The sequence below is a fragment of the Mercurialis annua genome, linkage group LG4 (assembly GCF_937616625.2).
Source record: "Mercurialis annua linkage group LG4, ddMerAnnu1.2, whole genome shotgun sequence".
Classification (NCBI taxonomy): Eukaryota; Viridiplantae; Streptophyta; class Magnoliopsida; order Malpighiales; family Euphorbiaceae; genus Mercurialis; species Mercurialis annua.
The window spans coordinates 24,656,630-24,675,346 of record NC_065573.1 but is presented as its reverse complement, the minus strand read 5'-3'; the positions used below and the strand labels follow the sequence as shown (position 1 = coordinate 24,675,346).

Genomic DNA, 18,717 nt, shown 5'->3' with positions numbered 1-18,717 from the left:
ACCGGTTTTAACTTGATCAACCGATCCAATATGGTTCAACTTGATCATACTAGATAGCTGGCCGGTTTTCAATTTAAATGGTTTAGCCGATTAGTCCTATTCAGATTTTTTATTTTTTGATCATTAATTCAGAATTCATATTTAAATTTTTTAATCAAGTTGGAATAGTTTCGTATGAATTAATTTAAGAGATGTTAATGATTTACATGGGTTTTAGTATAACCTATATTTGTAATGTTCTATGCTTCTATTTGACTATTTTGACCACATTTTCCTAGAACGAGACAGGCATAAAGCACTATAAAAGTATGAAAAGGCTTTAACCATATAGTTGTGCATCAAAAGTAATTTTACTTTATAAATACAGAGATCATTATTTTTAATTAGAAAATATTTATCTACTTATTTGTCTGTCTCTTTATGTATTCACACGTAATTCATAGTGTGATTTATTCAATTACTATTAAATACTTAAAATTGTAATTAATAAGAAATATTTTTTTAATATTTTAGATGATTATTTTAAAAAATTTAATTGATAATTATAATTATAGAAAATTTAAATAAAAAATATTAAATAATAATTAATTAGAAATAATTTATCTTATTTAAAATTTTATATGACTAATATATGACTAAAAATTATTCAAATATAACATTTTTTTATAACAATAACATGCATTTTATTAAATAAATTATTATGAGAAAAGAAAGACAATGATTCATTTGATGAAGGAAAAATAAGTTTTCTCTATGAATGTTTCTTTCATTAAAAAAAAAATAACCAAATGAGAATCTAAAAATAGAAAGAGGAAGCATAAAGTTAAAAGATAAAGTATTAAACTAATAAATATAACAAAACTAAATATTATAATAAATATGTATAGAATATTAGTAAAATCTAACACATACTTCATTTATAAAAAAACATACACTATATTAAATTTAGGCTTAATGGCAAAAAAAACTCAAACCTTTACGACTTGTTGCAATTATATCCAAACCTTTTAATTTTTGCAATAATATCCAAATTGCAATAATATCCAAATTTCACTTTTTATGTGAATTTTTTTGAATTTTTTGTCATTTTTTGGGACTTTTACTATATTATTATACATCAAAACATAATAATAGATTAATATCTTAATTAAAAACAACAAGTCTAGCCATCAATTTGACTATTATTGCTACAAAAAATACAATTTGAATATTATTGCAAAAATTAAAAGGTTTGGATATAATTGGAACAAGTCGTAAAAGGTTTGGGTTTTTTTTGCCATTAGGCCTTAAATTTATCATCAATTATAACATTAGAATTAAATTTTAAGAATAAACTCTCAATTTAGCATTATTGCTTTGGATGCTCTATCATCCATATTTTTCATAAAAATATGGGCTACAATTTTAACCCAATTTACATAAACATGATACATGATTGAATAGTATATTAAAAATTAAATTATCCTAAGGTCTTCTACATATATTATATTTTTACTATTTGATAATTAAAGAGTATGATTTTTTATTTTTATTTTCATTAACGTTTTATTCTTTCCATTCAGTTTCAATTTCAATGTTAGTCAACTGAAAGTCCGAGTCAGAAGATTTAACTAAAACAATTATGATTTAAAAATTTAATTTGATTCTTAAACTTATATTTTTAATATTTTTATTTTTTTTTGAAAAAAAGTATTCTTTATTTAATTTTTTAGTTTTTGAAAGTAAATAAAGTAAGGGTTAAAGTTAAAAAAATGTAAATTATAATATTGAAGTAAATAATTTACCATAATTTTTTCCCTATAAGACATATGCTAATTATAATTTGAAATCCTAATATTCTATCTTAGTTGACATTAGAAAAAAAAAAAACTATAATAAGACCATAAAATATAACATACTAAAAAGAGACCTACAAAAATCTAATAATGTAAGATTAGTAAAAAGTGATCTAATTACTAATCTTACATTATTAGATTTTTGTAGGTCTCTGAAGAGATTTTGAGTTTGAGACTCCCATTGACAATCCCATATACAATAATTAAAATAATGCAAGCTGATGAATTATTTTTCTTCTTCTTTCAACAATAATAAAATATTTTACTATCGAAAAACTTAATAAAATGGAAATAAATTATCTCATAATGGTCCTTATCCTTTTCTTGAGAAAACCATGCATTGACTAAAGTTATTCATAATAAAACTTTATGAAGCTTTTTTCATGAAAATAAATAAAGTGTGACTGGTGGGGGGCCAAAAAGAATATGTAGAATTAAACAGCTTTGTTAATTGGTCCTTCCTTCTACATTATAGAAGAAGGAAAAAGCATGCAACTTTAAGTCATGAGGAAGCAAAGTTGCGGCAACATAGGCAAATAAAATCATTAATAGGACCAATAACATAAGGAAAAATTATACTATTAGTGTATGAAGTTTTCCAAAATTGCAATAGCCGGTGTGTTAAAAGAAATAAAAATGGGTTTTTAAATTAATGTCAAATTAGCAAAAGAAATTAGGGTATTGGCGAAACAAATCACAACGTTTTATTTTTTTAGCGATTTAAGCCTAACGTTTAAAATTTTACGAAACAAATCCTAACCTTTTCAATTTTTATAAATTGTAGCCCAAGTTCTAATTTCAGCCATTTTGTCATCTTTTTTAGGCTACAATTTGCAAAAATCCAAAACGTTGGAATTTTATTTGCAAAATTTTAAAACATTGGGATTTAATGTATCAATAATATGGCTGCCACATAAGCAAATAATGGGTTTGGGCTACAAAATGCAAAAATTGGAAAGGTTGGAATTTGTTTCGTAAAGTTTTAAACGTTGGGCTTAAATCGCAAAAAAAGTGAAACGTTGGGATTTGTTTCGCCAATACCCCAAAAAATTATAACGGCGTGGGCAGATGATATAGTTGGTCATGTGGAATGAAAACATAAATAATATTAGTTAATTTAAAATTAAGTTTTACTTGTAATAAATTGTTGATGGAAAAGGGATTACAAACATTTATTTAAATCATTTTTTTTTAAATTAGATTGAATAACAATAAAAATTGACACTAAAAATAATTTTTTTAAAGAAATTCAGACTCAATATAAGTTTTCAAGAACATAATGATGTGAACAAACATGGCCAATTCTATGAGTCCCCATTACAATTATTTTGCTAAATTTCTAGTTAATTTGTTCCTTTATCATTGACCATTTGCATGTTTAGTTGATTGGGCAGATTTGTTAATTTAACAGTTTTATGTTTATTACTAGTTGTTAAGACAATGATGAAGGTCACTTAAAAAAAAAAAAGCAATGATCGACTGCAAAAGTCAATTGCTAAGGGAAAATTAATTAGGAAAACACTGTTTACTGCCACATCAGTTAATACAATAAGGTGATTAAAAAAGATGGATTAAATATCATTACTCAAATAAATATTGCAGTACAGGACATAAAAATTTCTTACATCAAATTATTATTCAAATTAATACTCATATTTAATCGAATCTTTCCCAATAATAATAGTTTATTCACTTTTAAGTAATAAAAAACAACTAAACTTTAGTACAGCCGAACCGAATCAAGAGAACTAATCAAACCGACTAATTCAATTCAGTTTGGTCTGAAATTTTTTACGTCATTATAAATTCGGTTTGATTTCATTTTGAAAAATAAAAATTCAATTCAATTCAAGCCGAATACAATATCTTTATTGTCATTACAACTGATATATATATATATATATATATATATATATATATATATATATATATATATATATTGTATTAATTATTCTTTATTATTGATTGTTTGATTAAGTAATAATCAAATTGATATACTACTAAATGATATATATATAGTAGTATATCAATTTGATTATTACTTAATCAAACAATCAATAAAAAAGAATACTTAATACAATAAATTTAAGTGGTTTGACAATTATGCATGAATCCAAGAGCACAATTGTAGAGTACCTATAACTACAGCAATAAACACTGAGTTATAGCAAATGGTGAGCGATAAACAATGAGTTACAGCAAATGGCAAGTACCCTGCACAAAAGAGGTCGTGAGTTCTATTTCTCATAAACGTAAATTTTTTTCCTACTCCATATGAAAATAAAAATAAAAACAATAACTGATACTATTTTTTTCGGCCTAATGGTAAAAAAAATCAAAATATTTACCACTTGCAATTTAATTCAATCTTTTTAATTTTTATAATAATAGTCAAATTGCATTTTTTGTTACAATAATAGCCAAATTAGTGGCCAAATTTGTTATTTCAATTAAACTATTATGTTATTTCTATTTTTTGATGGATAATGATATATTAAAAGCCACAAGGAGTGGCAAAAAATTCAAAACTACTCAAAATCTTTCGCACAAAAAGTGCAATTTGACTAATATTGCAACAAAAATAATACAATTTGGCTATTATTACAAAAATTTAAAAGTTTGGTTTAAATTGTAATAAGTCGTACATGTTTTGATTTATTTAGGGAAATTATTGCCCTATACTTTTTTTGTTTTTAAATTTTTTGCAAAAACACACCGTTCACTACCAATCTACCAATGAAACCAGTAATCTACTAAAAAGCGTATTTTCGTAAAATACTAAAAAAGAGGTATATTTGAAAAAAACCCTTTTTTTTTATATTGGACTATAATTACTGTTCTACTCAAAGAGATGAATGGAAGGTTTCTAAGTAATAAAAATTATCCTGATCCTACGCTATAGTCTAAACCAAACTAATTATAGAACATATAATTCCGAGCAACATATTAAACAAATAAAATAATGCTACAACAGATTTTGGATTGAAACTTGATCGTATTAAATGGAATAGTCCATAAAATTAGTATCCAATTAATTTAATGAATGACCAGCAGTTTTTATTATCCAAAGAATGTTGTTGAATAGCACATGGTGACGTGGGGGCATCAATTCGGAGCCTGATTTTGTCGTTCAAAGTGAAGGAAATGCCACATCTTTTTAGGTTATAACATGATTGATCTAACACCAGACAATGCAAAGTAAAAGCAAAAGTGAAAAGAGAGAGATTGGTGGAGAGATTAGCGTTCTAAACTTTTAAAAATTTATAAAACAAAAAGAGAAAAAACTGAGCTACTCATAAATTGCTCGAGATATTCGAAGAAAATTTGAGATCGACTTGAAAAATTCAAGCCAAACTCGGGTATCAATTACATAGGGTCATGAATATAGACGAGCCTTTTATAAATAAAAAATAATTATTATTTTTTTATAACTCCAAATTTAGGTGTATTTCATATAAGTTGGTTAGATGAATTTTTTAATAGTGATTTTTTAAAAGACATCATATATGCTCATTGTTTTTATTAAACTCAAGTCGAGCTCGAGCTTGTATAATACACTCGAGCTCGAGCCAAATTCAAACTCAACTCTGCTCGTTCATACCCTCGTTACATTATGTAAAGGCTTTTTTTTGTTTTATTTCTTCTAGATATATCAACTCTTTTAAGTTATGGCCCTTATGGGGTCATGAAAATTGAATCAAAAGTTGAATAATATTAATGAGATTTTCTGACGAAAATGAAGACAAAATATAAATTTCAACTTTGCCTTCCCTACCATTTTAACTTAATTGTAATGATATTTTTTTGGACTTATTTGATTTATCACATAAATTTTTAATTTGATTGAATTCAAACAACAAATGTATTTCATTTGAAAATGAAATAAACTGAATTTAGTTTACAATTTACTTAATATAAATAAAATTAAATGAAATATCTGAATGGACATTCGAGTAAATTAAATATAATCACATTCACTTATAAATAAATTTCACAAAATCATAAAATTAATGTAAATCAAAGGAACACTAAGTGAATTAGGTAACACATAAGAAATTAATTATCCATGTTCCTAAGTTTATCTTTTATATAAAGTATAATGAAGGCTGTTATATTTAACATTAGATTTACCAGTGAATAAAAATCAACTGTAAAGCTACACTTAGGAAGGGGCTTGCTTCATGCCGGTGCTTAAAAAGTGTGTATCTTCTAGTTTGGATTGCGTTGTTGTGGGTAAAAAACATTAGGAGTTACTAATTCATTAGTATAATTTCAAAATTGATATATTTTTCTAAAGTTAATAGAAGTCATAATTTTATGAGAGAATTAGAGAATTACCTAAATAAAAAAAATATTAGCAATTACCTACCATAAAGTTTGGACTTGACTTACATACCTACCCGTGTCAGCCATTTATTTTTATACCCTATCCTATTTGTTTTTATACCTAAAAATTACTCCACCTGTTTTTATCATAACAAACTTCTTCTTTCTCTTCAAAATTTTCATCTCATCTTCTCTTTTCTTTTTCAGATCTCAAATTTCACTATTTCTTCTTCAATATTCTGTCAGATATTTCGAATTACTGCTTCATTATTCAAATTCATACATTACGATCAAGAAAAACTGCGGATTCAGTGAAAAAAAGGATATAGAATTGTTCAAACGAATAATTTTACAGTTTTAATATGTTTAATTAGGTTTCAAAGATTTTCGAGATGTTTAAATAGTTTGAAACGTAATAAAAATTATATAACAGTTGCAAACTGTTTCATTCGCTTATATTTCAATTACGGTTTCAAATACAGTTTCAATTACGGTTCAAACCGTTTACAAAGGTTTCAAACAGTCTAAAACAGTTTCTAAAAAACGCTTTTAAACAGTCTAAAAATAACAGTTTCAAACAGTTTCGAACAGTATAAAACAGTTTCAAACCGTTTACAAAAGTCTCAAACTGTCTAAAACATATTCTACAAAATACTTTCCAATAGTTTATAAAATAACAGTTTCAAATAGTATCAAACAGTTTCAAACCGTTTACATAAAAAATAACAGTTTCAAACCGTTTACAAAGGTTTCAAACAGTATAAAACAATTGCAAACCGTTTCCAAAGATCTCAAGCAGTCTAAAACAGTTTCTGAAAAATACTTTCAAACAGTTCAAAAACTAACAGTTTCAAACAGTATAAAACAGTTTCAAACCGTTTACAAAGATTTCGAAGAGTATAAAACAATTTCGAGAAAACAGTTTCAAACGATTTCTAAAATTAATTTAAAACATTTGAAAACCAGATCAAAATATCATTAATGAAGAACATTACGGTTTTTTCAAAAAAAGTTGTAAAAAAACTCCAAAAAACGATGTTACAATAATTTAAAACAACATAGAAAGAAAAAAGAAGAAGAAGAATAATTTTCTCATCTATCACCATCATATTATCTCTTAAACTCTTTTTTTATTCAAATTTCTCTGTCTTAGAGTTCATTTGTATAATGTGGAAAATAGAAAAAGCAGATTCGATAAAAACGAAAAAAAAAAGTTGCAGAGGAAAGAAGAAGAAGAAGAAGAACAAGAAGAAGAAGAAGAGAGAGAAAAAGAAGAGAGAAAAAAGGAAAAATGAGAAGGAAGAAAGAGAGAAAGACAGAGGAAAGAGAAAAAGGAGAGAAAAAAAGAAAAAATGAGATATGCATGTGTTTAATAGAAGAAGAGTAAAAATACAAATAAGTTATTTTGCTAATTGAGGTACAACTAAAAACAATAAAAAAATAGAGTAAAAAAGTAAATTTTTAAAATTGAGGTATTTAGAACAAATAAGTTAAAAAAAGGAGTTTTTTGTGCAAATTCCTCTAATTTTATACCGTTCGCTTACTTTGCATATGTTAAGCGAATGTGTACTTGGATGGCCCATGAAGTGGCTAAAAAGTCCTTAAAGCCTCCTTTTTAGGAGTTATTATTGTAATCTCTGTTGTCTAGATTTCACAAACGTTATGTACTTCTATTTTCCGAAATTAATACAATTGCTACTTTGCCAAAAAAAAAATAAACTTAAATTTACTGATCCCCAATAAACAAAAACGGATCAAAAAAGTGTGACATGTATATTTTATTTATTAAGAAGTTATGCGGTCCATTCTGGTTCTACATCAGTTTTTTTGTCAGATTTCATTAATATTCAATAACTGTAAGCAATAAATCAGTCTCGAATACATTCTTGAAAATTAAGTTAGAGTTCGGTAACTCTCGATGTTTTTAACCCGTATTGTTGCATTTGCTACATTAGCTCCTGAAGAGTATAGCTTTTTGTATCTCATTGGGTCAAATTCATCCTAGGTACCCCTTGCCTAACAAATCAAATTCCATAAATTCTAACAATGACCTTGCACTATTTTTCTCTTCATTATCAATCATAAAAGCTTATCATTTAGAATTAACATTAGATTTTTTCTCCCATTGAAATTACTTTTTCATCAACAATGAGATTGCCAAATTACGCGGATGGCACATCATTACGGAGTGAAAGAACAAGCGAAGAGATAGAAAAGGTAAACAATTTGGCAGAACAATTTCCTCACTACCAATAACAGCAACGAAATTCAAGGTTTTTACCTGAAAGGGTAGCATCTCACAGTGTCTCGTGGTTGATGTGACACATAAAATCATTAATCATGGAGGACGTAAACGGAGAAGATCTCTGAAGCATTACTTAGTGCCTGATCCCTTAGAGCATTGAAGATGTAAAATCTGCAACATTATGAAACTGAAAGAATCATTAACGTGTGCCGGAAGTTAGTGAGTGTGGTAGTGGGTGAAGCCGAAGAAAGATTCATCATCAGAGCACATTAATTGAATCATTCGATTCTCTGGAGATTGTAAGAGCAAGCATACAAAGACTATGCCCAGAAGAAAAATGGTCCTCTGAGTATACCATGTGATGAGTTAATCTTCCAAACATAATACAATTGATCAGAGGGGATGCAGATTTGAGGCACCTCTGTTGATCCAGGAAGAATATGGCACCGCTACTTCAAGTGTTTGCGGTAGGGGTGTACAAATTAGGTTTATGTGCGTTATAAAATTTTAAAAGCTCATTTTTTAGTTGATCAATATCCAAAATAAACTCTCAGATTGTCAGTATTGCACTAAAAATACTACTTCATTTAAAGTTCATAACCCACGTAACCCATATTTGAACACCCCTAGTTTGCAGGAATAGAAATGGCAGAGAAAAAGCTGTAGTAGGTGTGATAGAAGTGGCAACAGGAATTGCTGATGACTTCCTCTTCAAGAGACATAGCAACTTAACACCAGGCAGAAAGTATAGTCATTATCGCAGCTGCAACAGAGCAGAAGAAAAAGTATCAGTGTATCACTATGAGTTTCAGCATTTGTCAAGCTGCTATATTATGCTGTAGTATGCATATATACTATACACCGAAAATCAGTTGAATTTTAGCTGAATGAAACACAATAAAACCAAGTATATGTAGCATAGGTAAGATAAAAAACAGATCCCATACTATAAGCAGTGTCATAGGGATAAAATCACTTCCATCCCTAAAGCAATAAGCTTATGATTATCATTGTCATGCAAGATTAAACATAAACTATACCACCAAATGCATATTTGTCCTTTTATCTGCCATCCAAACAAGCACATAATATTTAAGATAAATTGCATTTAGTTATGACGACCACAATCCTGTCAAATAGAAGTAAAATAATAAATATATTTGAATACCATATCAACGGTCCAATCTTCAATGCATATATCATCTGTAATTTCCAACGTCTTCCAATAACTAGACAATATTTTTAGAGTTCCAGAGCTGACAGTCCTGCATCATAGTTAAGGTAAGATAGACTTATAATTAACCTGAAGATTGTGGGAGTAACACCATCTATTAACTCTTATCAGCAGATAATTCCATAACCAGCTTAAGGATTCTAGACATGTATCAGCACCCACAAATATGTTTAAATCTATTTGGAGAGAGCAAGAGAAGTGAAAAATCAAAGGCAAAAACATGCCGTCAAATTCACAAAGGCAGATAAATTGAGTGGAAAAAAATGACAATGCATACTGTGGCTTCAGTTAGACAATAAAGAAAACCAACATTCATTTTTTTTCTTGCAAGAGAAGAATTAAGTTTTGGTGAAGGAAAATTTATGAAAGAAGCCATCTCATAGAAAACTAGTTTACTCAACATGAGAAAAAAAATAGATGCTCAAAGAATGGGATTGTGCTAAAAATAGAATGATTCAAATGACTTTGTAGAAGTAGTTTGAGCTGCTATAAGCATGCATGAGTATGAAGAGTTTTGCTGACTAAGGTATCGTACCTCTAAGGCTACTCCTTGTGAAAAGCTTTCAGGCTGATGGCAAATACAAGTCTCATCGCATAATTCTTCATCTACTTTCTCACTATAGTCTCAATGACATGAACATTTAGCAGGTTCCATGCATTGGCAACAATACCGCTAGACAAAGCACGAAATGCTTGCTTTGCAGCCATGCGCTGAGCTTTCAGAGCTTCAGCATCATTAAGAAGCTTCATTATAGTCTGTTGAAGTTCCAATGTACCAGAAACCTGCATGAACAGTGATTACTAATCAGTAAATCCCACTCACTCCACAACATTCAACTAACAGAAAGAGGCTGATAAAATAACAAATAGTAAAACTACGTTTCTTTCATAGAACAGATCTCCTCTTGACAGCCAAGGAAAAAAGAACCATACTTTTAAATTGTTTGTTTAAAGTACCTGAACTCATGATGCAATAAAAAGAACTAAAACTCAACAAGCAGAAAGATAGTCTACCTACCGTGGAAGCATAAATATCATGTCTTCATATTGTGGATTTTCTTTTATCATTTTGGCAAATACAGTTGCAGAAGAGCCATATTTCTAATCATTATGTCTCATCTAAAAAAGTACTAGTGAAACAAAGATAGAGGGTTTTTTTCAAACCTGCATAACTGATAAAGGGTTTTTTCGCTGCATCTCCTTTACCATGTGCGAAAAATGCCCGATATGATGGCCTGAAAGAAACTAAAAAGTGAGCTTACAACAGTACAATCTCATAAAGCAAATAAGACCTGAGAGTAATCAGTCACCAGTCAGAACTGCACAGCCAGCTGCAGCAGCTTCTGATATGTTATGGCCAGCTAAACCAGGTAAGAAGGAACCCCCAATCACAGCTATTGGAGACAGCACATACAAATGTCTCAATTCACCTACAAATTGGTTGAGAAAGATTATGAATTTATGTACATAGTCTATGGCAAAGTGAGAGAATTTCTGGAATGAGAAAAATAAACTAAAAACGCAGACCTATTGAGTCCACAATATAAACTTGTGTTCCTGCAGTAATCCTTTCCTGTTGAGACCTCAAAGCTACAATTTTTCGTTCACTCTGCAATTGCTGCAGATAAGCAACGGTGAAATATAAGTCAGTGAATTTCATAAAGGTATGCAATTATGCATAGATTACAATATATTCTTTACCATCCAGAAGGAAGCTATTTTACTTGTAATGAGAATAGCCAATTCAACCAATTAGTTATTAATTTATTATGTCTATAGTGCTGATTTTATGAGAAAAAACAGAAACATATTGCTGTGCAGCAGTTTATAAAATAAAATTTCCAATAATGACAACCATAATATTCAATCTAACAAGAATATTTTAGGCCATTAATCATTGATTGTGTTTCTATCCCTCTCTTTCACAATATTTTGCCAGCTACATGTGAATCCTATATAAGCCACAAAACCCCAACACGGGGAAACAAAACACTTGGACGCAGAAACGGAGACACTATGTTAAAAATGAAAAGTTTCACGTCCGACCGAAACATGAAACATGAGTTGAATGAAGTGTCCGTGCTACCTGAGCAGTATACATATTTGCTAAAACAGTCACCGAGATTCTTGTGTGGTGGCTGATGAACAGCATTACTTAATTAAGTTTCACACAAAAATTGCTATTTTCCCACTCCATAAGAAAGTTGGTTTTAAACATTGCTCAAGGCATGAAACCTAACCGCTACAGCAATCTCAACTTCTTGGAAAGTGTTACACTGCTACCTTTCTATCACTCCCATATCATGGTTTTTTAAAATGTAAGCTCAGTCAATTCAAGTGAAGAAAAGACAAAGGAGAGTCGAGAATATACAACTACCAGCACGATCACAATAATAACATCAAGTACAAAAATGTAGCAATTCTAGTAATAGAAAATCACAAAGATCATACTTGAGCAATCTCTTTTCCGTGTTGAGGATAACGAGGTACAATTATAGTGACAATATCCGGGTATGCTTGTACGAGTGCTTTACGAACGTCCAGCATAACTGCAATTGGTTGTGGTAACTTAGATTCAGTACACGCAGCAGAAACAATGACTTGATTCAGATAGATGACTGGACAGTTAAAATATGACACGGTTAGCAAGTAAAAGAAATTGGAAATGTGAAGAATGTGAAAACTAAGTAATGAAAATACACTGATCCTCAATTGTATCAGCTGCAAGAGGCAAGCGGTTTCCAATAGTTAATTATCGCTATGATTAAGCTAATTTTTAAAGATGCTAAATTTGCAAAATTTGATATAACAGCAATGTGGTCTAACACTGTAAAATTTACATACTAAATTATGATGAATGATACAAGAACAGTTGAAAAACATGCAAAAAAAGGCAGAATAGACAATGGACCTTTTTCTTCTCCCCTATGTATAGAAGCGGCCATCCAAACCTGCCTGCGGTTAAGATCTTCCTTCAGGTCTTCCATTCTTCCTTTATCTCCCATAGAAGTGTCATATTCTACAGCTAAATATATAAAAAAAATAAGATCAAGTCGAGAAACAAATAATTTTCACTATTATTGACCAAAAGTAATGCAGGATATATTGGAGATAGACAGTCAAGAATACAGTAATAACTGAGTTTTGATGGAAACCAATTGCAGAGCACCACAACACTCATACATGTACAAAGTAGAAATACTAGTCCATCATGCTAATGCCCCACCGTGGTTCAGTGGAACAACTATTTTGCTTCAAAAGCTGAGCAAACAAAGCCATTGTGGGGATTTCTCAAGTAGAGTGAGCCAGCGTACCATATTTCAAGTCTCCAGCAAAGTTAATGATAGCAGGTGGGGCATGCAAAAGCTGGAAGTGAATTCCCTGAAAATTACTCTATGGTAGACAGCAAAATCAGTGGCAATGCAACAAAGTGCAGAATCAAGAAACAGACAGGGCATACATACATACCAGAGGGATAATCAAGGAAAATTTAGAAAGCATTAGTGAAACCAGTGGAAGAAGCATTGGTTGTGACCATAATCTAAATGATTTCTTTGACACTCGAGCATTTAACAATGCCAGCAAAATCTACAGAGCATGAACAGGCATAATTATTGCATGCTACAAGTATATAACAATTTGGGCAAATTCAACTGAGCATATGCATTGATAAGCAGATATAGAAATAATATTGTAAGAATTTCCACTTCAAGTAATACTTACATGTACATTCTTAATTTCTTACAAACCGCTTAATATTTATCTTTTCTAAATTAATCTTCTAGCTTCAAAGGCAAATCTAATGGATTGTGTAATTAGTGATAAGAAAGCTTATAAACTTTTGAAAGTTTCAGGTAAATGTAGAGTTGGCATTGTTTTTTTTCCTGCCTAAGTATGCCTTAGCAGTGTGAAATGCATATGATGGATTTATGGGGTTACAAAAACTTACACCCTTTCTTGATGAACCCATTACAAGATTTGGCCATAGTTCGCTCTCTAGTATTACGATAGCATTAGGCTTCCAGTAGTCGAGGAAAGTGTCCACAGCAACAGGGGTATCAAGAGGGGAGAACTGGTTCAGTTTCAAAGTCAGAATACTGCAGAAGATAACTAATAACTTCTCATAGAACTATAGACAAACAACATGCAATAGAAGTTTAATTAAAATGTCAAATAAATGGATGCTGCTTTAATCAATTGTAAATTTGTAACAAACGCAGCTGCTAAATATGTTACAGACTAAAAGGTTAATATATGAAAACAAAACTAGTAGCGTATTAGACATACGGGTTGGAAAATGAATCAGTTGACTATTATTAAAAAATGAATGAATATGTTGACAAAAGTACCTGATACAAGACACCATTTGGAAGTTGATTCTTTATAACTTCACTGTACAATAAATAAAACACTATTTAAAACGAGCCCCTCAAACAAACTATAAGGTGTTTAATTCCAATTAGATGGAATCAGTTGCTTTTCCCCAATGCAGGAAGTCTAAAAAAAGTATGACTTCAGATCAATCACATTCTATGGTGAAAGTTAAAATCCCAGCGTCGGAATTTAGTTTCTTCAATTTCAAAATAATTTGAACAAGATGAAATGATCTTGAAACTTAGATATTTAACAAGAATCCAATCCAATTCAATTCTTATACAACTTTTCCTTCCAAACAATGCCTAATGCCTTCAATGACTGATTTTTTTTTTAAAATTACAGTTATTCTTTTTTATTCTTATTATAGCATCATATCATTCTTAACAAACACAACATTATTGTAAAACTAATTAAAAAAGTAAAATAAAATAAAAACAAATTGTATCTTACAATGCAGATAATGTCGTAGTTGTCATCAAGATACTTAAATCAGGTCTACATTCGACGCACCGTTTTATCACAGGAATCGCCGCCATTCCTTCACCTATTGATCAATACACAGTTAAAATATATTTTTTTGTTTATAGATACAAGTTTGTAGAAATTAAGAAGTGAAAAAGAGGTGTAATTGTAACCTAAAGAGACAGCATGGAACCAGAGGAGATCACCGGCTGGACGAGGAAGGGAGGACCGGCCGAGCCGCTCTGGCCAGCGATTCGGATGTTCAAGTCCGCGGAGGCGGCGCCACTGTATGTGAAGGTGGACTAGTGGTGTTATGCCGTAGCTGATTGCTCTGTATAGTTTGTAGAGTAACATTCCTGTATTTCCAGTTCCACCACCACCACCGGCCGCCATTTCTCGAATTTAGCTCCTCCGTATATGGCAGCGATTAATTTGGGGCTTTTTTTTAATAATAAAAATGTCCTTTTTATTTTTTGAAAATAATCTTATTTATATGTACTGATTTTTGTAGACAAAATAAACTTATCTACCATAATTTTAACATTTTTACCAAATATACAATGAACTTTAAATATTTCCAGTTTAATTTATCATTTTTTAAATGTTTGCCAAATATACTCACAATTTATTTGAAACTGATATGCCACAATGTTATATCTGTCATATAGGATGAATTTTGTACATATAGACAAATAATTCGCCGGCCACATCAACTTAAAATAAACTATGTGTATATTTAGTTAAGATCTATCAAAAAAATGATGAATTAAACTGGAAAAATCTAAAAATTGTAAATATTTGATAAAAATAATAAAAGATATTGCATGTATAGGTGATTCTTTTAGAGAGTTAGCAAATATTTTAATTTTTTTCAAAGATTGTTTCTATAAAATTTTCATACAATTTATATTTGATGTGTTAATGAAATTTATTTAGAAGTTTAAATTCTAATTCAATACATTTTTTATTTATATTTTAAGTTCTAACAAGTCAATAGAATTGTCGAATAACTTTCAACAGCTGAAATATATTTTATTATAATAAAAAAATATTTCAAATATTTATTTTTTAAATATAATTTAGATTTATCTCATATCTCTTGGAAAAGTCATAAATACAATTTTTTTCTTAGCTATATTCCTATGTTTTTTAAATAAAATCAGATCTACAAAAATAAAGACTGGATTTAATTGGTAACATAAAATTGTAGATACGGTGGCCGACATGCTTTATTTATTGGTGATGATATCGTATAATTTTCTGAAAGCTGGGATATGAAGTTTTGTGGGGTTAACTACTTTGTAGGTTACCAAACTATCGATTTATTTCAAAAAAATTATCGAATTTTAATTTATTTCAATAAGTTACTAAACTTTTAATTTGTTTTAAAATAAATACCGGACTTTGATTTATTTCAAAAAGGTTATCAAACTATCAATTTATTACAAAAAGAATACCAAATATTATTTTTATTTTTAAAAAGTTACCAAAAGTTATTTTTTCTAATCATCAGAATCACATGAGACAATTTTAAAATAATTATTCACCACATAAACTATACGTGTATAAATCCTCAATTTAATTAAAAAAACCTTTCATTGATTAAAAAAATTAATATTTGATAATTTTTTAGAAATAAATGAAAGTTCGGTATCTTTTTTGAAACTAGTTTCGCATTACGTGCTATGCACGTGGCTCGTAGCGTAACACGTCAATGTATATATTAGTAAATTTATTATAATTATATCAATTTTTTATTTATAATAAATATAAATTAGTTAAAAAATTTTAACATATTCAATTATTAATTTTTTTTCCATACTAAATTTATTCTTCTTTTGATTTTATAATAACCATAATTAAATAATTAACTTACTTTTATTAATAATATTTTTAAAAATAATAAGATAGAAATTTAAATAATAATATATCGACCAAATACAGTATTTTAATTTTATAGTTAAATCAAACTAAAAGATAGGTATTCCTATTAATTTGAAGACAATTTAGCTATTTTTTATATACTAATAACTGAACTGGAGATAATTTAGCTACCTATTCTAATTAGGACTTTAATTATAATAGTGATTAATTAAATAACTAATTAGTTAATGACTATAAAACCTTTATTTAGTAATAAACTGAAAAGGATTATCCAGTAAATTTGCCTGTCCCCCCCCCATCCGTGCTTTTATATATAGTATAGATAGATAAATTGAAAGTTCAATAATCAATTTTAAAATAAATGAAAATTCGGTATCTTTTTTGAAATAAATTAGAAAGTCAGTAACGTTTTTGAAATAAATCAAAGTTCAGTAATTTTTTTAAAATTAATTTATAGTTCAGTAACCTACAAAATATTTAACCCAAATTTTACAATAATTTGAGAATTTATTTTTCTTTATTTTTCAATTTTGCAGTAGGGCAAATAAGAGAAAAATAGATTTTTTTCTCATAAAATGATATGTTTGGTGAGTGAGAAAATTGACAAGTAATATAAATGAGAAAGGTTATAGAATGATTAAAGTCTCATTAGTTGAAACCCCTTCAACAAGTAATATACATGAGAAAAGTTATAGTAAAGATTTTTTTTTGGTACAAATAAGGAGGCAAAAGCATAGAACAAACTAGCAAAGCACATTGCGATCATACATAATCCCCTGACTATTATGAAGGAGCCAATGCGAAAGACTCTGATCAGGAGGTTTATTATGCCAATCCACACCGACCACATTATCCGGCATCAACGAAGTCAAATGATCCGCTGCAAAGTTAGCCTCCCTATAAATATGAGAGATTATCACAACCCAATCTCTAGACAAAAGCCCACGAATAGCGGCCAGCAGGTTAGAATGCTCCGCAGCAATCGAGTTCGAGTTGATTTTGTCAACGACCTGCTTGTTATCAACTTCAACAATAACCTGTCTAGCACCTAACTTACAGCCAAGCAGCAAACCGAAATAAACCCCTCTAAATTCAGCTCCCAGCACCGAGTCCCTGCCTATACACGTAGAAAAACTACCCATCCAGCCACCTGAATCATTACGGGCAACTCCGCCTGCTTTTGCTATCTGAATCATTACGGGCAACTCCGTGTTGATCTTCACCCAACCTGTTTGTGGACAAGTCCAATAGACTTATAACAGTACAAGCTATCCTTTATCGTTCTATTTCTGTTGTCAGCAATCTTAATGCATTGCAGCAAGTTCTCAACTTCTTCGGTTACCATAGTAAATACCATTTTTGTCTCACCAAAGATGGCATTATTCCTCCATTTCCAACACGCCCAAAGAACAACACCAAACACCACCATCCAGTCATCACTATTATTGCCATTAAAGATACCAAGACGTTTCCTAATTATATTTTTATTTTTTGAACACTAACAATTTTATAATATTTTGTCAACAAATACATTCCTTAGTTTAAGCCATGAATTATTATAGCAACATTTTATTACCATTTTTTTTCATTTAAATACACTTTTACACTCCAAAACAGTTACTTTACGGAAGAGAGTTATTTGATTGGTTTACGCGATGCAATGTTAACTGTAATAATTGATTTATCATGAAACGACGTGGCTGATAAATTGTTTTGCATCACAAGAAAGAAAAGAACCATAAATCACGCAAAAAAAGTTGACGAGATCAATTTTTATGTCATCTCTTTTGGTGACGATGAACTTTTCAAACATTTCAAGCGTATAAATGAAATTCGGAGAAGATTAGTCTAAAAATTCACCGCAAGAGCCTCCTACTTGAATTCAACAAAAAAAAAGAGCCTCCTACTTCAGTTATAACAGGTTATAAAATATCATATAAATTTGGGTTATTGACATAAATGGTACCAAACCTTTGCACCTTGTATCAAAATGGTACCAAATCTTTAATTTGTATCTTTTTGATACCTAACTTTTTATCATTTGTTTCAAAATGGTTTTTTTTACAAATTTCGGCCATTTTTAATGATTAAGAGGCGAAAGAGAAGGGCTGAACCAACAAACTATGGTATGTGTCATGTGATATGGCATCTGATGTGGTAAAAATAAATAAAAAAATATTTCTCCGGTCGCCACGTCATTAAAAATGGCGTGAATTTGTAAAGAAAAACCAATCTGAAACAAATGATAGAAAGTCGGGTACCAAAAAGATACAAATTAAAGGTTTGGTACCATTTTGATACGAGGTCCAAAGGTTTGGTACCATTTTTGTCAATAACCCTATAAATTTCGTGCA

At 29.5% G+C, this 18,717-nt stretch overlaps 1 protein-coding gene across 2 annotated transcripts; it reads right to left on the bottom strand.

Annotated features, from left to right (window-relative positions):
• Positions 1–8,256: 8,256 nt before the first annotated feature.
• On the bottom strand, positions 8,257–14,927 carry LOC126679089 (probable 3-deoxy-D-manno-octulosonic acid transferase, mitochondrial). Of its 2 annotated transcripts, none has more exons than XM_050374029.1 (14): positions 14,653–14,927; positions 14,468–14,561; positions 13,990–14,032; positions 13,590–13,712; positions 13,109–13,228; positions 12,955–13,033; positions 12,552–12,665; positions 12,092–12,189; positions 11,168–11,258; positions 10,951–11,070; positions 10,805–10,875; positions 10,176–10,423; positions 9,575–9,671; positions 8,257–9,169 (listed from the first exon to the last, which is right to left on the bottom strand). In XM_050374029.1, exons 1-12 carry the CDS (start codon positions 14,870–14,872, stop codon positions 10,247–10,249), a joined length of 1,350 nt encoding a protein of 449 aa, XP_050229986.1. In that variant the 5' UTR covers positions 14,873–14,927; the 3' UTR covers positions 8,257–9,169; positions 9,575–9,671; positions 10,176–10,246. The 2 variants fall into 2 exon arrangements, with proteins under 2 accessions (XP_050229986.1, XP_050229988.1); XM_050374031.1 differs by having other exon boundaries at positions 14,528–14,561.
• Between the last annotated feature and the right edge of the window lie 3,790 nt (positions 14,928–18,717).